At 35.2% G+C, this 25,736-nt stretch overlaps 4 protein-coding genes across 5 annotated transcripts; 3 read left to right on the forward strand and 1 right to left on the reverse strand.

Annotated features, from left to right (window-relative positions):
* The first annotated feature begins 2,475 nt into the window (after positions 1–2,475).
* LOC140962798 (pentatricopeptide repeat-containing protein At1g77405) lies at positions 2,476–6,578 on the forward strand. The gene is made up of 2 exons (XM_073421808.1): positions 2,476–5,501; positions 6,425–6,578. The coding sequence occupies exon 1, from the start codon at positions 2,557–2,559 to the stop codon at positions 3,916–3,918; it is 1,362 nt and encodes a 453-aa protein (XP_073277909.1). The 5' UTR covers positions 2,476–2,556; the 3' UTR covers positions 3,919–5,501; positions 6,425–6,578.
* On the reverse strand, positions 6,006–9,609 carry LOC140962797 (IQ domain-containing protein IQM6-like). Its single transcript, XM_073421807.1, has 9 exons — positions 9,486–9,609; positions 8,740–9,181; positions 8,547–8,661; positions 8,399–8,464; positions 8,230–8,318; positions 8,064–8,151; positions 7,643–7,882; positions 7,136–7,237; positions 6,006–7,064 (listed from the first exon to the last, which is right to left on the reverse strand). Exons 2-9 carry the CDS (start codon positions 9,129–9,131, stop codon positions 6,381–6,383), a joined length of 1,776 nt encoding a protein of 591 aa, XP_073277908.1. The 5' UTR covers positions 9,132–9,181; positions 9,486–9,609; the 3' UTR covers positions 6,006–6,380.
* A 1,250-nt stretch (positions 9,610–10,859) lies between these two features.
* LOC140962942 (spliceosome-associated protein 130 A-like) lies at positions 10,860–20,912 on the forward strand. Of its 2 annotated transcripts, XM_073422072.1 has the most exons (15): positions 10,860–11,194; positions 11,762–11,896; positions 11,975–12,054; positions 12,186–12,269; positions 12,398–12,485; positions 12,606–12,768; positions 12,917–14,913; positions 16,047–16,357; positions 16,518–16,833; positions 16,921–17,076; positions 17,266–17,407; positions 17,971–18,047; positions 19,073–19,212; positions 19,546–19,654; positions 20,172–20,912. In XM_073422072.1, exons 1-15 carry the CDS (start codon positions 10,997–10,999, stop codon positions 20,364–20,366), a joined length of 4,191 nt encoding a protein of 1,396 aa, XP_073278173.1. In that variant the 5' UTR covers positions 10,860–10,996; the 3' UTR covers positions 20,367–20,912. The 2 variants fall into 2 exon arrangements, with proteins under 2 accessions (XP_073278173.1, XP_073278172.1); XM_073422071.1 differs by lacking the exons at positions 10,860–11,194; positions 11,762–11,896; positions 11,975–12,054; ... (1 more) ...; positions 12,398–12,485; positions 20,172–20,912 and adding an exon at positions 19,858–20,039 and having other exon boundaries at positions 12,622–14,913.
* A 2,203-nt stretch (positions 20,913–23,115) lies between these two features.
* On the forward strand, positions 23,116–24,108 carry LOC140962360 (NADPH-dependent aldehyde reductase-like protein, chloroplastic). The gene has a single exon (XM_073421227.1). The coding sequence runs from the start codon at positions 23,257–23,259 to the stop codon at positions 24,046–24,048; it is 792 nt and encodes a 263-aa protein (XP_073277328.1). The 5' UTR covers positions 23,116–23,256; the 3' UTR covers positions 24,049–24,108.
* Positions 24,109–25,736: the final 1,628 nt, after the last annotated feature.

The following is a 25,736-nucleotide window of genomic DNA, read 5'->3' on the forward strand; positions in this document are numbered from 1 at the left end:
AAAATTAATGGGATAAAGACCATCACTTATTTTAATTATTAGAATATTTTTTCAAAAAACAAAACGCAAATTTTCCATTTTTATATGTTACATTTAGAAAGCGTGAAATTTTTGTATTAGAATCATCAATCAACATATTATGCTAATTTTTAGCAAAATGTGAAGAACTCATATCGTGCAATGATATTGAAGCACAGAGAAAATATTTCAGATATAACATGATATCGATCGCAATTTTCTTGGTCATCGTCAGCCTATATTAAGGCAGTCTTTCATCCCTTTTGACACGATCGATTTTCACAGGAAAAACAACAGTTCTATGACGATGTTGTTTATACTTTAATGGTGATGTTTCATGATTGTTGAAAACGTGTTATTAATTAGTTAAAGGCGTACGATACTATAAAAAAGGACAAGATATTGTGGAGTGGGAGAAAAGAAGTTGGATCCACATTGTTTTGCACTTTTATATCATAAAAATATTCACTATATTATTTTGTAAGAGCATATTAAAGGGACTATTTTTTGGGTACAACTTAAGTTTTGACTGCTTTTCTGTCCTAACTTGAAATATAAATCAAATTGTGGAATTAAACAATAGTGAGGGCAGGAAAGCTTGCCAATTGGAGGCAAAATAGGATACAACTTGTCTCCATCTCTCTTGCAAAAATGGAATAATATATAGATTCTAAAGACAAGATGCCATTCTGCATATGTCAAACAGAGCAGATTAAAAGTCCTTTTCAAATAATGTCATGCTGTAATTTTATTTAGTTATTTTGGTGAATTTTTTAAACTAGGAGCTTAAAGGCCTAATTTGGCATTGTCCTCCAATTTGGTTTTTATGTTGGAATTTTTCTAATCTGTTTAAAATAAACTCAACTATGTGCCCATCTGCCTAGTCTAGTGATAAGAATCTTTTATTTGTTGTTTTTACTCTTTGTAATATAAATTAATATAGCCTCTAATTCTTGTCATATTCGTCCTATTTTTTTGCTACGCATTGTCAACATCCTAAAACATTGGTCTTTATCAAGAGATGACAACGAGACATGGTGGGTTTGTCATCATTATTCTCGTCCTCGAATTGTATCACCGCTTTCATACCAATTTCTTTTGTGTTCGGTGATTTCCGAACTCAAACCCTAGGATATCTCTATTCTCATCTTTGTTTCAAAAATAACAATAAGACAAGAGTAGGAGTAGGTTCAGGGAATCTCCAAATCCGAAATTATAATATTATTATTATCGAGGTGAGTTCAGGAATGTAGATAATATCCTCATATATGTCTCGAATTATTTTGGGGATTAAAAAAAAATCCCCGAACCTGAAAATAAGTCCCCAAACCAGTCTCGTTGCGGATCTTCCTCGCGGAGCCCCGAACTCACTGGAAAAATTGTCATCTCTGACCATCAAGGATGTTCGAGGGGATGCATCTCTGTTTTCTTCATGCAATTTAATTCGATTGAAGTATTCATGCCGTTTCAAACTTGTATGAAGTAGGGGTGTTAATAATTCGAACCGTTCATGACATTTTCGAGTCTGTTGATTCACATTCAAAATTATTGAATTCGAGTCGAACTCGAAATTTTCAACAGAAATTAAAGTCCAAATTAACTTGTTTAATAGTTATTGATATGATAAAATAATATATTAAATAAAAATATTTCTAGCTTTTCAAATAATAATTTCAGTGGCTCGGAAACATATCCAAATATTTCAACTTAGCACTCAGAACTTCAACTCAAGCTAAATTTAAGTAGTACGGAGGAACATCTTGGACATTACTGGGTAACACCCTATGCTGAAACCTAAGAGCATAAGACCTACTACTAGAGTTACATATTGCTATCGTACAACAAATAAAGTGGATCATAATCTTACTCAACACGAACTTAGCACTGAATTTTAGTGTAAACTTCGTGTATGTCATTTTTCAGTGTTTTTTAAGAGCAAAAGTCTTTTGGTTGCGTTTGGATTGATCAATTTCAAAAGTATTTTGTTATTTAGAAAAATAAGATCATAAACTCCAAATCAATCTTATATATGTTTATATAGTATTTCATGTTAATTATGATGAATTTCAGATTTACTTAATGATTGTGTCATTTGAAATTTATTCGAATTTGTATTACTAATATATACATACATAAGTAAGATATGAATTTAAGATTTGATATTATTTCATTGTAAACAATAAAAACTATAATTAAATTTCATGTATTCCAACTACGTCTCCCCAAGTTCACGCTTTGTGAATTTGAAGCCGAGGCGTTAGCTGCAAGTTTCGAGTGTGATTATTCAAACTTATTTGTGAAATTTGGAAAACAAAAATTATTTTCATGTTATGTTTTTTGAGATATAAAATTCTGTTATTCTAGATGACTAAATGTATATTTGGAAATGTAATATTTTTAATTTAAAAGTTAAATGCCATTGTTTTTCACATTTAATTGTAAAATAAAATTCGATGCGCACAAATCTAATTTGAAGAATACAACTACTGTAGTCAATACCACCGAGGCGCTGCTCCGACGACACCAGTTAGTTTCTTTATGTTTAGATCGCCGCCGCTCCGCCGCTGTTTTGTCACCCAAACTAGTTCCATCGCTAAACAAGTTCTGCAAGCAATAATCCAAAACAAGCCCTTCAACGCCGCTCTTCCTCACCACCACCTCATTTGGACCTCAGAAAGCGTTATTCAAGTCCTAAGGTTTATCCCATTACACCTGTTTCAATCCTTCAGATCCATCGGCCGGCAAAAGCCCTCCCGACACCGCTCCCCACTCAAACAAAGGAACCTCAAACAAGAATCCGTTAAATACAAGAAGGGTTCTCTCATTCTTGGCCCGGCAGCACATAGAAACCCCAAGAAATTGAATCATGGACTGGAAAAGGCACTAGAGTTTTACTATTGGGTTGAAACCCATTTCAGGTTTCAGCACAATGAGCAAACCTGTAAGGAGATGGCTCTTGTTCTAGTTAAAGGGAATAGATTGAATTTACTGTGGGATTTCTTGAAAAACATGTCGCGGAGGTCAGAAAAATGCAATCTTGTTACAACTGCAACCATGACTTGCTTAATCAAAGCTTTAGGGGAAGAAGGTTTCGTGAATGAGGCTTTGTCAGCATTCTATAGGATGAAACAATTTCACTGCAAGCCTGACGTTTATGCTTATAATACCATAATTTACGCCCTTTGTCAAGTTGGTTTTTTCAAAAGAGCGAGATTCTTGCTGGAACAAATGGAGTTGCCTGGGTTTCGATATCCCCCTGATGCCTTTACATACACGGTTTTGATTAGTTCTTATTGTAGGTATGCCATGGAAACCGCATGTCGAAAAGCTACACGTAGACGTATGTGGGAAGCGAATCATTTGTTCCGGTTAATGTTGTTTAAAGGGTTTGTTCCAGATGTCGTGACTTACAATTCTCTGATCAATGGTTGTTGTAAGACTAGTAGGATTGGGAGGGCACTGGAACTGTTTGATGAAATGTCTAGAAGAGGATGTGTACCTAACAGAATTACTTATAATTCCTTCATTAGATACTACAGTGTAGTGAATGAGGTTGAAAAGGCTATTGAGATGTTGAGAATTATGCAAAAAAGGAATCACGGGGTGCCAACTTCAAGTTCATATACACCTATAATTCATGCCTTATGTGAAGCAGGGAGGGTGGTTGAGGCAAGGGATTTCTTGGTGGAGCTTGTCGAGGGAGGGTCAATTCCTAGGGAGTATACTTATAAGTTAGTGTGTGATGCCCTAGAGTCAAACGGAAAGATGGATTTGCTAGAAAAGGGCTTTCGTGTGCTTGTTGAAAGTGGTATTGAGAATCGGGTAAAAGAGGCGATCAAGGTGAAACCATCTTTGAGCCAAGAAAGAGCCTCATATAAGACCTTCACATCGAGCATATAATGTAGTTTCAAGCTACACACCAGTGTTTTCCTGGAAAACTCTGGTGTGGAAAACACTGGTGTCCAACAGTTTCATAGGCTCAGGATACGACATAAATGTGACTGCCCAGGGGTTTCTAACTGCTGTTAGCCAAATAATAGATATGTGGTCCGATTAAAGTTTTTCATTTAATTGCTAATGTACGATGCCCTAAAGTTGGATGGAAAAATGGGTTTGCTACAATAGCTTCTGGGGGCTCATTGAAAGTGGTATTGAGAATCAGGTAAAAGATCTAATCAAGGTGAAATCATCCTCGAGGACAATGAAGATGATGACAAACCCGATCTGAGCCCACCCCAACAACAACTTGAAACTGAGTATGATTTTCACTGTCAGAGGTCATATAGGACTGCTCTGATACCTCGCAAGAGATTCAAGATTTGGATGTCGATGGATTGAAAATTTATTATTTCTTGGTTGGGATTAAGAGAGTGGTTAATAGACCACATTCAGCGGTTCTCGGAATTGTGGAAGTGGAGAGGGTTTCACGAAATGGCGAGAACAGACAGACGTCAGGGCATGGCAGTATGCTATGTTGGAGACTATATCATATGGGCAGCTGCTGGCCTGTACTCTGGAATAGTTCAGCTCTATGAGGGGTTACGTTAGAGGATACCGCAAATGGCATGGGTTGAATTACACGTGATCAGGCCAACTAGGGCAATTCCTGGCAGTAGGGTTGATGAAAGGCGTTGGAGTGCTGGTGTGAAATTTTAGTGTGCACGATTAGTTTCTGGAACAAAGTGAAATATTCTAGTTCATGGGTTCAGTTAATTGAATTAAGTTATTAACTTGAATAACTCAGGAAAACTTTTACTCCATTCTGAAGTAACTGGTTGATATATTTTGAGAGGATGACTTAACTCTTAACTATGGATAGATTTTGTTATCGACAAGGTTGCACTTATCACCTGTGACATTGAATCTTTAGACATACTTCTATATGATATCTTCACTTAGCTTTTCCCATGGTGGAAGTCCTGTGTTTGAGATATCTTAATTTTACACTGGTCAACATGATACCAAAAACTGGTCTCTCATGTTAGTCGTGCATATCCAATTGTAGAGTGATTGATTGGTTTTTCTTCATCCTTTCAAGTTAGTTTATTATGTAATATCTAAATTTAGTTACAAAAGCTGCCATATCTGAAAAATTGTGTATTATGATTTATACTACATAATATAATATTATTTATATCTGTAACCTCAAGTACTTATCTCATAATATAAAAATTGATAAATGAATACATATAATGGTCATTGTCTTTTATTTGTTAAAATTACGCAATTCTCACTTCAGGTAATTTTATGGCTTTCATTTCTTTTATGTGGACCATTGAGTCATTTAGTTACCAATTTGCCACTGCTGGTTTTCCTAAAATGAAGGCCAGTGTCATGATATATTACAGGGATGTGGATGGGGATAGTTGGAGCGACCAGGAAACTGTACTGCTACTGGAGGAAATGCAGCTGTACCAGCCATTTTGGTTCATCAAATATGTGGAGTAGTGATGAGTGTGGAAAATCACTACCAACTTCAAACGGTGTGTATCGTTATCCATTCAGCTTTCTTTTATTAACATTGAGGAGGTTTAGTAAGCCACGCTTGTCATTCCATTTCTTGAATTGGATTCAACCTGCGAGGGTAATGTTTAAAAGCAAAGATAAAATCTCTTTGCGTGCAAAATGGCAATTTCATTTTTCCAGCCATTATGTATGCTTTGAGTCCTTGTCGAAGTAAACCTATCCATTTCATTCATTTAATCGTAATTTTCACAACTTAATTGTCTCCAAAAAAAATTCAAAATATATATTATCATATTCATATAATATGAAACAATTTAGTTGTACCAACTGATTTTCTTTGAATCCTATTATTAATGAAAATCAAATAGAATATAAATTCTCATTCGTATGAATTACTTGTTAAGTATTTATATAATTTAATTATTATATAAACAACCCAATAAATCTGTATATAGTTTATAATTATGTTTAACGAAACACCACCGGTGCCTTGGGGGATTTCAAACCTAGTTTTATTACATAAATTAAAGAACATTGGATGAGAAGGGATTAGGTCACAAACCTTTCCAAAACTTTGTAATAATTTGGAAATAGAAACATCCTAATCTAATCCAAATTAGAAACTCAAATGAGAATGGTAGATTTTGTTTAGCTTTTATAGATTGTATGGTACGTATCTAAAGACGTGGATGATGACGGCACATACAGTTTTTAGCTAAAGAGTCAAACACCAACAAACTATCTGACCTACAAATTTTAAAGTATTTTACATAGGAAAATTTTACGGAGGCAATCATGGATAGATGGAACAAAAACAAATTCATAAATTAAGAGAGAATGTTTTCCACTCCCAAGACTGCAGTTGTCAATTCTTCCTCCTCTTTTGTGTGGATGAATTATGATGATTCTATAGCCAGTGGACTTTTCTTTCTACATGCAGTGGTGTTGGTAGGAGTAAGATTCCATCCCACAGTAACAGTTGGTCTTGCACTTCTACGAGGTGATGACAATGCACTTCTGGGAGACAAACTTACCTCTTCTAGCACACGGAACTGGAGCTCTGAAGGATAATCCCTGACACATCCAATTCGCGGTCCAGCTCCTGTTGTCCATCTACATGATAATTGATTAGCCAGCTGATAAGATTTCATCCCTTTGTGTGAGTTTATCCTCTTTATTATCTTTTCTTGAGGGACATATTTTTCATATTCCTCTTCTTCAGTATCTTGATCGAATAAGTTATGCTTGGAGAACGAGAACTCTGAATCTGAAAGGTATTCATCTGCTGTCTCGTATCCATCATCCAGTGGACTCTCTAGAGTATAAGGAGACCCTGGTTTTGGTGTCCTGAACAACTCTACCGCTTCCTCCCTCTTTGGGATTTGAAGGAGAGCGATTTTTGACTGTAGTTTCCTGGACCATCTTGATATTGGGGGTTGCATATTTTCGTCATCCTTTGAATGTTTTTTCCTTGAGCCCTCTACGTTTTTTATCTCGTGGCCTCCAGCATACCGGAAATCTGGTACTGATATGCTACTACGCAGGCCAACACAAACTTCAAGTTCGTCACTCGGTGCTTTCTGCAACATACTCGAAATTAGCTTTTTCCATGTTTGACAAAAGTACAACCGAAGTGCATAATGTATCTTACCTGAACAACACTGAGATCAACATTATTTTGCATGAGAAAGGACATGAATTCCTCAAAGTTTTCTTCTGTTGGAAGGTAATGTCCACTGTGTGGCCAAACTGCCTGTATCCAAAACAGCAGATCATACATTTCATGTCACCTGAACCTTAGCAATTAGTTTAAATTACCAATTATTAAAGAAGAAAAGGGATAGGCTTTGCGAGGCTTTGTTTTGGGAAAACTGAACTGTTACTGGACTAAATTATTGGATGGTATTATTTAAAATTTGAAATATATATTTTGAGTTATAATGTAATATAGTAATAAAGTTTTTTCTTGGAATTAACATCGAAAAATTAAATCAAATGTAATGATTATATTTCAATATGTAGGAAGGAAAAATGTATTTTCGGGGTAAGAAAATTAAAATACATGAGTGTGTGTGTTTGTATTTTGGGAGATGAATAACAATCCCAGGAAAAGAAAAAGAAAAAGGAAAAAGAGGTGGCATTGTGTTATATTCTTTACCTTCAGAACACCATTTTCTACAACTAATCGTCCAGCAGATAATGTTGCACCTCCTGCTAAGAAACTGGAATGCTGAAAAGTACCCTTCTTCTTTTGTCCTACGTACAAGATTTTGGACACACTGAGCACAAAGATCCATTTTACATCTTCTGGCCCCTCCCTTGTGTCCAGAATTTTGGCACATTCTTTGTACATTAACTTCCCGTTACTTATGATAACTTCATATGCGCGTCTCTCCATCTACAAAGTTGAATAGGGAGTAATTTGCTCAATTCAATCTAGTCAGGTGAAAAAGGCAATTCTGTGCTATTTCACATTAGCCATGTTGAGGTTTCAGTGATAAGTCGAATCTAAGAGATTGCGCATCATGGATATATATTCGGCAAAATCAAGAACTTCTACATGGCGTTGTGCAACTTACCGGACCAAGGTATTTGATACACTGTTGTTGAAGTTTTGATCTATGACATCTCTCTAGATTTACTTCTCTACCGTCTCCAATGTCCAGCCTGAAGTTCAGAGTAAACTGTCATAGAGATAGATGTAGACAAATGAAACTTCTTCACTTTGTAGTACATGAAAGTTACCAGTAGAAGAAGGGTTGTTTACTGTCACAATGGAGCCAGTTGATATAGTAGAATTGTAGGTTGTGGCCATAGCGGTGCCTAGGATCAATCTGAACACACAATATAGAAATATCATGATTTCATAAATGAACATCATCCATTGAAAATAACTCAAAGCACAGACACTTACCGCCTCAAGCCAATGCTGCAAAGCTAGTTTCCGGGCATTATCAGCTATTGACAAACCTTTCCCCACCTAACATTAATGAAGAAAGAGCCTTGGTCGTAAGAAAATTGAAAAACAACGAAGTGCAGCGAGTAAATTGTACATACAGCACCTTGGCTGCTTTTGTTCTTGCTCTTGACCAACGTGAAATAGCCGTTTCAGGTTTCTCGATGTCGAAAAATGATACAGAACTACGTTTGAGCTCAGCAAAATCTAAAAGCTTCCACCTAAATGACAAACATTCCAAATCAGGAACACAATGGAATGCGATGATATTAAATAGCTAAAGCATAAAGGGTAGGTACCATCTTTGCTCCACCAGAACAGCACAATCTGCGAGTTGCCTTCGTGTTCGAAAACTCTTGTATGTTTTTTGCAACCTCACAGCAGCCAGATGTCTGTCATTGTCGGAATATGGCAGTGGTTTTTTGAGTATGGGCAATTTGTAGCTACTTGTCAAGCTGATTGATGCACGCTCTTCCGGAGTCTGGATGGAGATTTTGGGCTCTAATTCCCTCCTCTTAAAGCTAAGGGATCCTTCAAGGATCATATTGGCCGAACCGAAAGATTTCATTTTAGATTCTCCAACGTTAAAACCAACAGATGGAGCAATCCTCGTGTTGTTACCTCCAAAACTGACTGATCTCACTAATCGGCTATCCAGATCATCCAATGAACATGCAAATGTCATTCCCATTCCTCTCAAAACCAGAACCAACCAATAAGAATGCTCTGGTAGATTGATTTCTTGCCATATTCACAAATTTAATCAATAAATAAATGAGGGAAAAGGAAGAAATTAACCGGAATCCTGATGCTCAACATAAACGAGAAAGGCCATATTCTCTACATTTGATTGGGAAAACCATAGCACACAGGGAAAATTATGCAATCATGCAAGAAAAAGAACAACATTTTGTTTTAAAGAATACAAGTTGTATCAATCAAAATACATTCATCAAATGCATGAACCAACATCTAGAATGTATATAATTTAATATTTTCTAAGTGCAAACAAGAGCCCATAATGGATTTGTGTGTAATATGTTACCTCAAATCTCTGTAGAAATCCAATGAGAAAGATGGAGAGAAAAGGAGAAGAAGAAAGCAGGTGGGAGAGAGGATGGAATCACAAAGCTCTCCCTGTCTCTGTGAGCGTATCAAATATTTGTTTGTGTTTCTTGGAAAACAACTGTATTACTATATATAGGAGGTCAGGAAACAATGGATAAGAGGAGAGATAGATCACATAACAATAGATAATTGTTTTCAACCATGGTGTTGAATTAGATTAATTGGTGGACATGTCGACAATCTTACTATTTAGAGATGTAAATCGATTGGAATCGAGTCTGAGTTTTTTATTATTATTTTTCGAGTCACTCGTAGAATTAGTTCGTTAGGAACAATCAAACAAATATGTCTCCATAATTTTTTACTTTTAATTTATTTGTAAGACATCGGAAAAAGAAGAAATTAATTGTGATGGAACTTATAATCACCGATCAAACTTTCATAAAAAAAATTCATAACTACTGTGCTTATAAAAGATGTTTAGACGAATTATATTATTTGGAATGATATTTAAATAGTATTTTGTCTATGATTTGATGTAATTTGAGAGTAGGCATGGGATTTCGACCAATCATATCATTGGTACATACTACATACTAGAACTTCCATGGGAGACTTGTTTTTAAATCCTCACCCGCATATTTGTATTTGTGTTTAGTTTTTGTAAAACCAACAAAAAATTATGATGTCATTCATGCAAAAAAAAATATTTATGCACTCCTTGGACCACATGTGTTTTTCGGATAAAATTTGATACAAAATTTTGAAAATCCGAAGGAATATATGATATTTGAATAATAATTGTTTTAGATCAAATACAAAAGATTAAAATTTTAATATAAAATTGGAACAACTATATTAATATCAACATTTGTTATACTTGTTTGTGTGATCAAATATCATATATTAATATCATATTTGAAATAATTGACACTGAAATATCATATATTAGTACCACATTTTTAATGTTTTATGCCTATTTCATCCGAAAAAGATATGAGTCATTAATACAAATATTTGTCATACATGTCTGTATACTCAAAATCATATATAGGTACCAGATAAAAAATATTTTGTAATTCAATATCATATATTAGTATTATATTTTCAATTTTTTGTATCGATTTTATTATGAGAAAATACATATAATTAATACAAATATTTATTATACATGTTTTGAGTACTCAAAAATATATATCAGTGTCAAATTTAAAATATTATATATTTAAATATCATATAATAATATCATATTTTGATCGGGACCTGAAAATGGAGAAATTTAACTTTATTTTTAATAAATGACACTCTTCAAATGTTTTTTTTTTTAAAAAAAATGTTTGCCGGACTTATTTTGCTAACTGCCAGTAGTTTTCCCTCGCTCTCTGCTGTTGTCACTCCCCATCTTCATAGAGGGACATAACTAATGATTTGATTCACAAATTAATTTCTCCCAATCAATCAAATCCAATCCTTCTTTCGGAGATAAAAATGGCGGTTTCGGAATATGAATCTTCCTCTTCATCGTCATCAGCAAGGCAAAACGCCCACCGTAACTCGCGATCGGCCTCCTGCAACAACGCCAGCGATTGTTATTTGGCTAAGACAGTACTCAGAGGCAGCGTCGTTCTTCAAGCTGTACGTGGTCACTTCCGCTCCCCCGCCTCCTACGACGTCGTCTTCGGCAAGGTTTTTCTTATGTTCCTATGTGAATTTTATTTTCTTGAGTGTTCTTTTGATTGCATATCAGAAATTCGAGGTAAGCATTTTAGCCTTAGTCGCCGTCGAGCTGCGTTTGTGTTTTTGTACGTGACTAGGTTCAGTCATTTGTTTCGTAATTTGTGATTGATTTTCATGGAATCATCGTCTTTTTTTTCCCACGGGTGACTGGTGATTGATTAAGTCCAAAGGACCCTATTGTTTTGGTCCGAAACAGTAACGATGCTCATGAACTGACCGAATGAACTGCTTTTCTGGAAAAAAAAAATTGAGTGATTTTTGAGCGGTTTTTCTTAGGCAAACAATGTATGTTGTATTTTTTTGTATCAGTGACTGGATTCTATTTCTTGGTGACTATGTCCAAAAAATATGCATGTCAGCATATACCATACACAGCATGAGATGACTGAATCACAAAATTGCCTTACAGGAATTCAAGTCATTTATGAACCTTAATTAATAACTCCTATTGAGCTGGACTAAGTCGTTCAGAGATGTTGCCATAAAAATCTCACTTTCTTCCAAACCTTGTTTCAGGAGACATCAATAGAACTTGCGATAATCGATGAAGATGGCGTTATGCAATCTATCACCGAACAACCTGTGTTTGGTACGATAAAAGATATTGCAGTTCTTCCTTGGAATGAGAGATTTCAAGCACAGAGTTCCAAGGTTTTTTTGCTAATTTTTTTTTTACCAATTTTTTTTTCTTGGAAATTGTTAAGGATTAATTGCTTGATTGTTTGGTAGTTACTAGGGAAGGATATATTGCTTGTCATTTCTGATTCAGGGAAGCTGTCGTTTCTTTCCTTTTGCAATGAAATGCACAGGTTCTATTCGGTGATATTTTATTGCTATCTTTTTCTTGAAATCATTTTTCCTATTTTGAAGCTTCAGGCTTATTTCACAAAATAGTCGTGTGAGAGTGGTTGCTTACTTATTTATTCTTTAAATCTTGCAGGTTTTTCCCATTCACTCATTTACAACTTTCTGCTCCTGGAAACTCGAGACATGAAGTTGGAAGGATGTTGACTGTTGATTCCAGGTGATTTAGTACCTGGCTACTATTGTTCATACTTGAGTTTTTCCAACGATAAACAGCTACATCAGTTTCCACTCAGAGCTTTTAGAATTGCTATTCATGTAGGTTGTTTAATGCTTTGCCCTATACAGCGGTTGCTTTGTTGCTGCCGGTGCGTATGAGGACCAGTTGGTTATTTTCTCGCTTTCATTTTCCTCCAATGGTCAAATCATTGATAAGGTTGGGATTGAGCATATACTCGACCACCATTGATTTTGTATTGGTGCTGTCCTCTTAGTTCGTTCAGTAAATGCTACAAAATATTCTAACCTTTTCTTTTTTCTGTTTTACTAATTTTAGAGAATCTCTTGTCCTCCTGAAAAAGATGAACTTCTGCAAACTGATAGAGGATCTACTAATATCTCTGGAACTATATGGAGCATGTGCTTCATCTCAAAAGAAAACTCTCAGCCCGGGAAGGAATATAAGCCAGTTTTGGCCATTCTTTTAAATAGGAATGTTTTATGTCTTAGCTTTGAGATTGGGAATTACTTTCCTATCATTTAATTTTATCTTTGCTCCTAGTGATTTATTTTGGTGCTTTGGCTGTAATCGAGAAATAAAACATATTCATTTACCATTCTTAGAAGTTTTCTTTTTGTTCTACAGGGGGGGGTCTTTTTATCAGAATGAACTTCTTTTGTTGGAATGGAACATTGAGGAACAAGCAATCCACGTATTATATAAGTTTGCTGAAGCTGGACCCTTAGCACATCATATTGTTGAAGTTCCTCATGTTCATGGATATGCCTTCCTGTTTAGGGATGGTGATGTTGTCCTTATGGATTTTAGGAATGCTCATAATCCTTCTTGTGTTTATAGAACAAGTTTGAATTTTACTTCATTTGAGGAAAATAAATATGAACATGTTGGAATACCAGATACTATGGATGAAGAATGTATGTGTAGCGTTGCTGCGTCTGCGTTGTTGGAGCTTAGTGACATAAATAAATATGATGACCCGATGAACATCGATGATTACAGTAGCGTTAAACCTGGTTTCAATTATGTCTGCTCGTGGAGTTGGGAACCTGGTGACTCATATATTCCCAGGATAATTTTTAGTGCAGATTCTGGAGATATATATGCAATGGAAGTTCTTTTTGAGTCTGATGGCATCAGAGTGAATCTATCTGCTTCTCTTTTCAGAGATTTACCATCTAAAGCTCTTTTATGGCTTGAAGGTGGATTTGTGGCAACCATTGTTGACATGACTGACGGAATGGTATTAAAATTTGAAGAGGGGTTATTGTGCCACAGAAGTCCGATTCAGAATATTGCCCCGATCTGGGATATGGCATTTGTTGATTATCCTGAAGAGAAATCCGATCAAATGTTCGCCTGCTCTGGGATGGCTCCTGAAGGATCTTTACGAATCATTCGAAGTGGTATCAGTGTGGAAAAATCGTTAAAAACTGCTCCTATTTATGAGGGTATTACTGGTACTTGGACATTAAAAATGGAAGCATCTGATCCCTATCATTCTTTTCTTGTACTGTCATTTGTTGAAGAAACCAGGGTGCTCTCTGTTGGGATTAGTTTTTCTGATGTAACTGATTCTGTTGGTTTTCAGCCTGATGTCTGTACTTTGGCTTGTGGTCTTGTGGCCGATGGGGTGATGGTCCAGATCCACCAATATGGAGTCAGACTATGTTTGCCTAGTGGAGCTGTACATAGAAAAGGTATTACTCTTGTATCTCCGATTTGGACTTCATGGTTCCCCGATAATATGTCCATAAGTCTTGGAGCTGTTGGAGATGGTATAATCCTTGTAGCAACTTCCAGTCCGTGCTTCTTATTCATCCTTGGTATTAGAGCTTCATTGACACGTCATTACGAAGTATATGAGATTCAGTGCGTGAAATTGCAGAATGAAGTGTCTTGTTTTTCCATACCTCAAAAGCATCTTGAGCAGAATAAATCATTACTAAATTATGGAGATAACCACCATATGGCACCTCTTACAAATGGAAATAATGACTACATGTTTGTTATCGGTACTCATAAGCCTTCAGTAGAAGTTGTATCCTTTACATGCGACAAGGGGCTGCAAATTTTTGCTATAGGGTTTATTTCATTAACGAACACCATGGGAGCTGCTATTAGAGGTTGTGTTCCTCAAGATGTAAGGCTTGTCTTTGTTGATCGTCTGTATGTTCTTTCGGGATTAAGGAATGGGATGCTTCTTAGGTTCGAGTGGCCTGTTACTTCTACACTATCATCAGCTAGGTCTTCTTGTCAGCAGTCTGCTGTTGGTTCTTGTATGATGAATACTCAGGCCACATGGAAGTCTACATCTCCAAATCATAAAGTACTACCAATATCCATTTCCAATGCATCTGGAAAGGCTAAAGGAGAGTTTCCAATTAATCTTCAGCTGATTTCTGTGCGTCGTATTGGTATTACGCCTGTTTTCTTGGTTTCCTTGGGTGATTCCCTTGATGCTGATATAATTGCTCTCAGTGATAGGCCTTGGTTAGTGCATACTGCAAGACAGAGCCTCTCGTATACCTCCATCTCCTTTCAACCTTCCACTCATGTCTCTCCCGTGTGTTCAGTGGAATGCCCTAGAGGAATTTTATTTGTTGCGGAGAACAGTCTTCATCTGGTAAAATAAGTCTATACTTGATGTTGATTGATTCTGCCTCTGCTTCAACTTTTCCCCTTTTGAAATGCTTTTGAATTTTATTTTCCAAAATTGGTGCTAAAGCCGAATGGCCTCTTTGTGGGCGTATCTTTCTCTGTATTGAGAGCATACATACATAATTATATGAAATAATTGAGATGGACATGAAATAGATTTTAAGAATATTACTTTTGCCATATAATAATGGTCATCTCAATTCTTAACCTTCCATTGGTAAATGACCCCATTCTCTGTACAACACATCATGAGTCAGAAATTACTTGATGGAAATTTGAATTACGATTTCTTTGGTTTTTGTGAAAATCGCAATTGAAGCGTAGAACTACCATAGGTATCCTCCATCTTGAAGGGAAATGTGTTGAGGTGGTTGAATTGAGTCCCTTAATTTGGTACCAATTTTTTCACTGTTCTACTCTGTTTTGCTATCAAATCCTATATTTTTGGCTCTATGTTGGATCTAGTACAAGCAGTTAATGTAATACGTGAGAATAATATCAAACATGAAAACATAATGAATTAAATTGTGGTTGTATTAGTTTGTGTCAAAAAAATGTTCTACAAGAATTCTGGATATAGCACTGAACTACAACCATCTTGTGTAATTGGTTGTTGTAAATCTGTACAGTTGGAGAAAATTTTATAAAGCTCAGATCTTTTGTAGAACACTGCCTGGTGGCAAAATAGTCACATTCTCACACAGATAGCTTGTAAATCCAATGAACATGTTTGCTTGAAATGACTGAAGCACTATTTTTTGATAAAGCCTGCATTGACCTACTTTCTAGGTAATTCACTAAAAATTATAAAAAGAAAATCCTTCGTGGGAGATCAGTTAGGTCTTCCCCATTACCCCCTCAACCTTTGAAATAAACATCTAAGGTATTCACCCTCAAGAAGTCTCATGGTCACGCACCTTCTATTTTCAGAATGCACGTATTTAGTGTTTACCGAAACTATATGACATTATTAGAGAGAAATGAAGGGTATTATGTCAGCCTTTGCAACTTTCTGCTCATAATGACTTGACTCTTGAGATGCCTAGAAATTTATTCTAATTGCTTTTGACATCAGGATACTTCCTAATTGTGTCATAGGTGGAAATGGTGCCAAGTAAGAGGCTTAATGTTCAGAAATTTCATCTTGGGGGCACGCCTAGAAAAGTGTTATATCACAATGAAAGCAAGTTATTGCTTGTCATGAGGACGGATTTGGATAATGATTCATTTTCATCTGACATCTGCTATGTGGATCCAGTGACGGGCAGTTTATTTTCATCTTTCAAATTTGAATTTGGGGAGACAGGGAAGTGCATGAATCTTGTGAAAGTTGGAAATGAGCATGTGCTGGTGGTTGGGACGAGCCTATCTGCTGGTCCAGCCATAATACCTAGTGGTGAAGCTGAAAGGTTAGTTATCTACCTTGTGGAGGGCTTTAATGCATTTTCCAGGAAGTTTTCATATTACTGTTACTTAGGGTGTATTGATTTTGGTTTTAATTAGTAGATTTTATTGGAGTTCTTTTGATTTATATACATGCTGAATGTAACTGTGGTGTGTTTTTTACAGTACAAAAGGTCGTTTGTTGGTTCTTTGCCTTGAACGTATGCAATATTCTGACTGTGGTTCTGCCACACTATGTTCCAAGACTGGTCCATCGTCGTATCAAAATCCATCTTTCTGCGACATTGGTGGTTGTGCTGCAGAACAGCTTTCAAGCAGTAGTCTCTGCAGCAGCCTGGAAGATAATAGCTGTGATGGAATCCAACTTGAAGAAACTGAAGCATGGAAATTGCGATTAGCTTATTCAACCATTTGGCCTGGGATGGTCCTTGCTGTGTGCCCTTACCTTGATCGGTATTTCTTGGCTTCTGCCGGTAGTTCTGTAAGTCGGGAAATTCTTTATTCTGCTACAGGAAACTTTGGTGAAGACTGTTGGGGATCTTCTAAAGAGTGCTATTTTTGTTTTCAGTTTTATGTTTGCAGTTTTCCAAACGATAACTCTCAGAGGGTCAGGAGATTGGCTGTTGGAAGAACGCGTTTTACAATCGTGACTTTAACTGCACATTTCACCAGGATTGCTGTTGGGGATTGTCGTGATGGTATTCTTTTCTTTTTGTACCATGAGGTCAGCAACTATGCTGTTTGTATTATGCGTAGTAACCTGTTCATTTTCTCTGATCTGAACATTTCACCAGAAGTGTGTGTTGTTTCAAGATGGAAAAAAAAGCTTAAATACTAGAGATGGTAGTATCGAAATATATTATTAAGTATTTGGTTGAATTACCATAAACTATCATTTACTGTTTGAATCCAGGATTCCAGAAAACTGGATCAAGTATACTGTGATCCTGTCCAACGGCTAGTCGGTGACTGCATGCTTACGGATGTAGATACTGCTGTTGTTTCAGATCGCAAGGGGAGTATTGCTGTCGTGTCATGTGCAAATCATTTAGAAGGTAAACTGAAGAGTTATTAAACTTCGTTGTGTGTGTGTGTGTGTCTTGATTTAGAATTCAAACACTACTTTATATAGGTGAAAATATCTCCTCCTAAATATGATAGGAAATCTTTCCTATACTAAAATTACAATAAAAAATACCAAAGATACGTCTTATTTTTTAATGATATCATATCCAATGCCAGAATATATTCTTTGATTTCTAAAAATTTTTCCTGTTTCTAGTACATTTTGGTAGCATACTGAAAATCTATGCTATCCTATCCAAGACCTTTTGGAATTGTTTTAAATTATGAGCATCTGCTTCTGAAAAGTGCATTACCCTTTACTTGATTATCCAACTATAGGACTTCAGAATTGTTAAAAATGCAGTATTAAATAAGTTCTTCCTTGAGTTTGATGTTTGCTGACTTAGGGTGGATTTTCAACGCTCACACAACCACACAGCTATGTGTGTGTGTTCAAGACATTATGATTTCCATTTCTGACTATTGTGTAGCCCATAACGAAACAAAATATATATCTTTTGATCAAATGAATTTGATCAACTTCCTGTTACAGATGATGCAAGTCCAGAGTGGAACTTGACGGTTAGTTGTTCTTACTATATGGGGGAGATTTCCACGAGTATGAGGAAGGTAAAATTTTATTAACAGCCAATAGTTTCTGATAGCTTGGATGCGAACATGCTTATTAAATAACAGGGATTAGACAATGCATGTCTCTGTTTCCTTGTGTTTTATGAAATGCCACGAAGTACCAGAATATGGTAGAAAGTAAAATGTGTTCAGCATGTGAGTGAATTAAGGGTCGTACTAAAATACAGTTCTTGCTTTTCTTATTATTTTTCTGAATTTGAATTAGTAATTGTACTGAGGCCAGCCATAGGTATGTTTGTTGAATGCTAGAAAGTCCAATGAGATACTGTACTTCTTGAAGATTTTGGTATCCTGCAATTTTTGTAATTTTTAACTCGGTATAAATTAATTACTTATTATGAGCTGATTCACATGGAAGAATTTGTCCATAAGCTGGATGGACTGGATGGAATTTATTCAGATTCGCCTTGAAAACCAACCGTGTGAATTTACCATTTTCAGGCCTTGTGATTCTTAATTGACTTAATGACTGTTTTAAATTATCCGTGACTGCAAGGGCATAAGCAAAATCTGAAAACTGAGTTTGATCTTGTAAAACCGACCTGATGAAGCCTGGCTTGTAACCTGTCAGTTTGAAGTGCAGATCACACTTGTCCTCTTAGAAATTCAAGTTTGTCAAATCCTGTTCTAGGGCGGTGGGCCAAATCTCTGGTCTGTCTGATGAAATATTTTCTCAGATCCTTTTAGGAACTCCTTCGTGTGGCAAGTTTTTTTCATGGTCCCTAACTAGTTTTTGCGATAGGACCTTGAATTGGAATTTGTATTTTTCTAGCTTTGATGGAATCTATGTTATACTTGATGACTTATCCTCCTTAGTTCAATTTTAACAATCTAAAGGTGGGGCCGTGCCTAATATACATACAGACCCCACCAAAACTTTGATAAAGGTGTTTTTCTTTTAAGAAGAACAATTTTGTTCTCTAGACATCAATAGGACCTACAACATATAGTTCTTTACGTCATTATTTCTTATATGTGATTTGTCATTTTTATAACCTCTGCAGGGATCATTTTCGTACAAACTCCCAGCAGATGACCCTACGAAGGACTGTGATGCTGCTAGTAATGTTGTTAATCTGTCACATAACTGTATCATGGCATCTACTCTGTTGGGCAGCATAATAATCTTCATTCCCTTTACAATGTATGTTATCTATCTGTTCATCTCGTTTTTTTTTCGTTTTTTTCTTTTCTAGTTCAAGCATCTTCCTTACTCTCCTCTATTTTTTTTCTTGTTATTTTCTTTACTGTCAAACATGGATATAGCAATCTGAAATTGGCTTATTAAATATTTACGGGTGTGTGCATCACTGTTAGATTTTAAAGAGTACTATATTTCCTTATAAAATATGGTTATAGTCTGTAATATAGTATAAAATATGGCTCCGTGCTCTATTATTTCGAGGCTATCATGTTAATTCGTTGGAATTATTTATGGGTTGTTGACCTGTTGTTTACATGAACATGTTCGTTGCAGGGAGGAATGTGCGTTGCTGGAAGAAGTTCAATCTAAGCTGGTGATTCACCCGCTTACTGCTCCTATTTTAGGAAATGACCACAGTGAGTATCGAAGACGTGAAAATCTGGTGAGCCCCTGTGAACTTAATTCATCTTGTGCTGTCTTCGTGCACGTGTATATGTGAGGGACTGAAACCGACTGATTTTCTTTTCTTTTTTTTTTTTTTTTTTTTTTTTTTTTTTTTTTTCTTTTTTTTTTTTTTTATGTTTTTTTTTATTTTTTTTTTTTTTTTTTTGTGGTGTGGGGGGGTGTGGGTGTTTTGGCGGATAGGTTGGGACACCTACGATCCTTGATGGTGACATTCTGTGTCAGTTCCTGGAGCTAACAAGGATGTAACAAGAAGTTGTGTTGGCCTTGCCTCTTGCGTCACCAAGTACTGTAATGTCAAGTTTGAGAACGTCTATGCCAGTTATGATCAATCAATTTGTCAGATTATTTGAATGTGTACATTATGCTTTTTTTTATTTTTTTTTTTTTTTCTATTTTTTTTTATTTTTTTCTTTTTTTTTTTTTTTTTTTCTTTTTTTTTTTTTTTTTTTATTTTTTTTTTTTTTGTTTTGGGTGTGTTTTGGTTTGGCTGATAGGTTGGGACACCTACGATCCTTGATGGTGACATTCTGTGTCAGTTCCTGGAGCTAACAAGGATGCAACAAGAAGCTGTGTTGGCCTTGCCTCTTGCGTCACCAAGTACTGTAATGTCAAGTTTGAGAACGTCTATGCCAGTTATGATCAATCAAGTTGTCAGATTACTTGAACGAGTACATTATGCATTGAACTAAATGTATTTTTCCCATTTTTCTGTTCAAAATGTTAAGAAATATTAGCTGTATTTTAGTGTTAGGGACAATGTCTTGTGAGGAACGCTCGCATGAATACCATGTATGGACGATATTGGTGCTCGACTTATATGAACTAGTTTAGGATTTTCCTCGGCTCCAAATGAGATTTCATTTTATTACTTATATTTTTATAATAAACGAATACATGAAAATTACAATAATCTCACAAATTTTTGATTTCACACACGCTAAGCAAAATTTTCACCGAGAGGATTGTCGATCTTATGCTTCCAAGAATTAATCATTCCAATTAACAGTAAAAGTTAGCTCCAATAATTCCATGAGATGGTAGCCGGTGATTGCAACTAATCTACAAAACTCGGCCCGCTCCAATATGCAGTAAACCGACGGTTATCTCAACAGAAACTCTATCTGCAGATAAATAAAAAATAGTCTTCAAAATAATGGGTATACATCCCCTCTTAGCTCATATCTGTCTGCCTTGTGAAGCAAGGAAAGATTGACCATCAAACAAGAGTACTCACAGATAAAATTGAAAGATAAGTAACTAGATGTTAATAAAGTACCAACATCAGTTTTAGCATCATATCTATACATTTTATAAGTAACTAGATGTCAATAAAGCATCGTCAGTAGCAAAATTCTATACATTAATTTTTCACTACATATCAACAATGACAAAAGTAAATTCATATCAGGGAGCAGAATGCTTCTCAAACCAAAAACCCTATAAAAATCAAGTTCATTAGCATAAGATAGAAATACATATTGACCATTTACCTCTTAGCAATGGATCTTGCCTTCTCAACATCTGCCAAAGAGAGCATAAATGCCATATATTTTATTCATATAAAGCTACTATTATCATGCTCGAGCTCGATTTTAGTTTCTATATCATGCTCGAGCTCGATTTCAGCTTCTATTATCATGGTCGAACTTGATTTGTCTTGAAATTACTAAGCTCGAGAAAGCTCGAGCTCGACTCGTTAAAAGCTCGTTTAACATGTTAGTCAAGCCGGACTCGAGCTTGATTCATTAATAGCTCGTTTACATGTTTAACAAGTCTGACTTGAGCTCGACTAGTTTTCGAGCTCGTAAAGCATACAACTGAGCTCGAGTTTGAGTTTGTTAAAAATTAAATATATCTATAAACTAATTTTAAATAAGACATAAATATGTAAATTCATTTATAAATAACCAAAACGACAAAAATAACAACTAAAAAAAACATAAACTCAGTATATTATTGATCATTTCAAAATAATACATCTAGCATTCAAATAAAAAAATATTCATCATACATTGATATCACCATATAAATAACATTGCAATAAATTTTCACTCCTTTAATACTTCAACTACATCTGGTGAGAAAGTAGAGAAGACGTTAGAGAAGCCATTAGAACCAGGAATTACAAAATCATCTCCAATAACAACTAGTCAACTACCGTGCAAAGTCAATAATAACAATATTTTTAAAAAAAATGAGTTATCCATTTAATCAAGAAGAAAATAATAAATTTAAATTAAAAAATAAATAAATTTCACCAATTTAACGACAAAAAACTTTATAAGAGCTCTTGATAGTTGATTCCAAGTATTTTTAGTCAAATGAATCTCTTTAAGCTCCGAATTTTCCTTTTACATACAAATACAAAAATTCAATAGTGAATAACGTGTTACTGAAAATCAAATATTAATAGAAGTTAAATAACAAGACAAATAAATATTATTTTACATTATTTAATATATATATATATATATATATATATATTATGTTACATAAGGGTATTTTTGAGATACTATAAAATACACCATTATAATTTGGTGACATTCAAATAAGTTCTTAAAAAATAAATTGGGATTCCTACATGCTTAATGATACACTTCTGTGTTATTTTGTTGTACGATGAAATTTTATGATCGTGGAACAAATTTGAGCTAAAAAATTGATTTTTATATATTTGAAGTTGTCAATATGAAACTTTAAAATAATCTCTCGTGGTATGTAAAAATTTTAATTAACCTTCGTAGACTTATAGTAAACGAAATTTTTAGTTAACCATCATAAACTCATAAAAAAATGTCTAGAATTTAAATTTTGTTTTTAATCCATATAAATTCATTATATTCAATTTAATATAATATTTTAGTATAATAATTTGTAAAATTACTCAACGTGTATATGACTAGATAATGTAAATTTTTTGTTAAAAAAAGAATAATTTGGTGTATTTATGTTAATTTATTGTGTTTTAAAGAACATTTTAGTATAATGATATGCTATTAAGATTAAAAATGTAATTGTGACTATGTTGCGTAAATTCATTTTTTTCCAACTATGTTTTGTGTTCAATTCCTTCTATTGACATTAGTACTAATCTTTTTATTTGTCAACTAAACAAATTAGCCAAGTTCGAGTTTACGAGCCACCTAAAGGAGCCGAGCTCGCGAGCCTATTATCGAACATGTTAGCAAGCCTATTATTGAATATGTTTGCGAGCTCACGAGTCGAATATCTTTAGGCTTGAGCTTTGTTTGATTAAATTTTCGAGCTCGAAATCGAATTTGAGCTTAATTTGATATGATTAACAAACGAACTCAAACGAACTTTTTATCTAGCTTAGAATAACATTTGAATCATTTATATCTCTACTTGGAATGAAGGCTTGGGTAATTTTCGCAGGGCTCAGTAGCGGAAAGGGGTGAACGACAAGAAATAAGTTTTTTTCCAAAATAAAATAATAGGTGTTGTCTGTGATTACCACATGAGTCAAGTTTTGGCTGACGCATTGGCTGACATCACCCACCGAATGTAACTATATATACAGTGCATCCACTCACAATCATCGAGACTGCTCGATTGACAATGGCAACAAACACCGCCGTCGATGTTCCGCCACTCAACGGCCGAGTAGCCATAATAACCGGCGCTGCACGAGGAATCGGACGCGCAATCGCGACTCACCTTCGATCCCTCGGTGCCAAGGTCGTCATCAACTACGTTACCAGCTCAACCCAGGCCGATCTCTTAGCCGCAGAGTTCAACTCCAAATCGCCTGCATCGACGGTCGCCATAGCAGTCAAAGCCGACGTCTCCAGCGAAACGGACGTCCAGCATCTCTTCGATCGAGCAGAGCAAGAATTCGGCGCACCGGCCCACATCATGGTGAACTGCGCCGGAACCTTAGATTCAACGTTCCCATCCATAGCCAATACGACCGTCGAAGTCTGGGAAACGACATTCCACGTGAACACCAAAGGTTCGTTCCTTTGTTGCCGCGAGGCGTCGAAGCGGCTGGCGCGCGGCGGCGGAGGGAGGATAGTGTTTATCACATCTTCACTCGTGGGCTCACTGATACCAGGGTACGGGGCGTACGCCGCCTCAAAAGCCGCCGTGGAGACGATGACGAAGATTGCGGCGAAGGAATTGAAAGGGAGTGGGATCACTGTGAACTGCGTGGCTCCTGGGCCGGTTGCTTCGGATCTTTTTTTTGCTGGTAAGAGCGAAGAAATGGTCCAGAGGTTAGTGGACGCTTGTCCGATGGGTCGATTGGGCGAGGCGACCGACGTGGCACCGCTGGTCGGGTTTTTGGTGAGTGACGGTGGCGCGTGGGTTAATGGACAAATCATTCGGATCAACGGCGGTTCTGTTGTTTGAATGAATCTAACTTTGGAAGACCATTATTGTCGCTCACTCATAATATATTGTTTTTGTTTATGCTTTTATTGTAATATTTGGAAAATTCTTAGCCCTATTGCAATTTATTTGATCAGCGTAATTGATAAAGAATAATGTTATATGTACAACTCTTGCGAAAATCGAAAAATAAAATTGTAAGTTTTCATATTATAAAAAAAATACTAAATCAAGAATTTCAATATTTGCTATATTAGATCGACTGTCTCACATAAGAAAACTACTCTCATTTTTCATCTTTCTTGCTTGATTATTGGTAAAGAGACATCTATTCGAAACCATTTGCGCAATTATCAGATATTTTCTTTTTCTCCTCCGAGAAAATTCTAGGCCGACCCATTTGTGGTGAAATAACTTGAAAAGTTACAATTAACTTTAAATATATTTTCCTGTCATTCTAACACGTCTATTGAAAACAGCTTACCTCACACATTAAATTCATGAACAACAATTAAATTATCAAATTATCGAACAAAATAATTCAAGCTTCAAACTCCAAAGTCAAAACTGCTGTTATATATCTATTATTATCTATTAAGAATCTCTCTAACAGAGACAAAAAAAATTTGTTTGTTTTTTATTTTTTTTAATTTTGCCCTCATTTTATATCACAATTACAGTTTTGTTTTTATTTTTTTTAATTTCAAAAAACATTTTATTAAATTACAACTATTAAAATAACACTTTAATCCCTCGATAATTTTTCAAATTTTACTTTAATCCTCGATAATTATAAAAAAAAAAAAAAAAACAATACACACGTACCGCGTGTGTCAAGTAGTTAGTATTGTTAAATAATACTCGAGTGACTCGATTTTATTAATTTGTATCATTGTTAACATGCAAACATGTCAAACAAGGGTGAGGCCCATTTAAAACACATCAGGACCTGACCCGGTGCAAAACCTTGCAGTGTATCTAAACCCAATGAACCTCCGATCTCAGCCTGGACAGGCCCACTATTATGTGGGCTGGTCTAAGTCAGGCCCTTTTTCTCTTCTTTGTTAAATTTATTGTTATTTTTAAAATAATTATATTTCAAATATTTTTTTGCCTTTTAAATTGGTTATCGGTTAGCATTTTTTAAAAAAAAAATTAGTTACTCTGCACACGCGGAGCGTGTGTGTACAATCTTTTTTATAATTATCGAGAGACTAAAGTGAAATTTGACAAATTATCGAGGGATTAAAGTGCTATTTGAATTGTTGAAATTAAAAAAAAAAGTAAAAAAAGTTTTTGTTAAATTTTTTAAAAAAAAGTGTGATATTGGTATTATATAAGGGCTAAAGTGAAATTTGACAAATTATCGATGGATTAATTGAATTGTTGAGATAAAAAAAAACAAAAGAAAAAAATAAATGTTTGTTAAATTTTAAAAAAAAAAAAAACAAAAGTGTAATATTAGAATTATATAAGGGCAAAATTGGGAAACAAAAGTTGATGTCTATTTTGTCTATATTAAGGAGATTCTTAATATATAATAATATAGAAGTATAGATTACAGAGTGCGATGGAGCCATCGTTAGGATCGAACTTTAGGTTTATCTCCTGTTAAAAGAGGTATATGTCACTATACAATATTGTGACGTCAGCACTTGGTGAATTATGTATTAAGTTTATTATTATTATTTTTATTACATATGGACATG

This window comes from Primulina huaijiensis, chromosome 17 (genome assembly GCF_012295235.1).
Source record: "Primulina huaijiensis isolate GDHJ02 chromosome 17, ASM1229523v2, whole genome shotgun sequence".
NCBI lineage: Eukaryota > Viridiplantae > Streptophyta > Magnoliopsida > Lamiales > Gesneriaceae > Primulina > Primulina huaijiensis.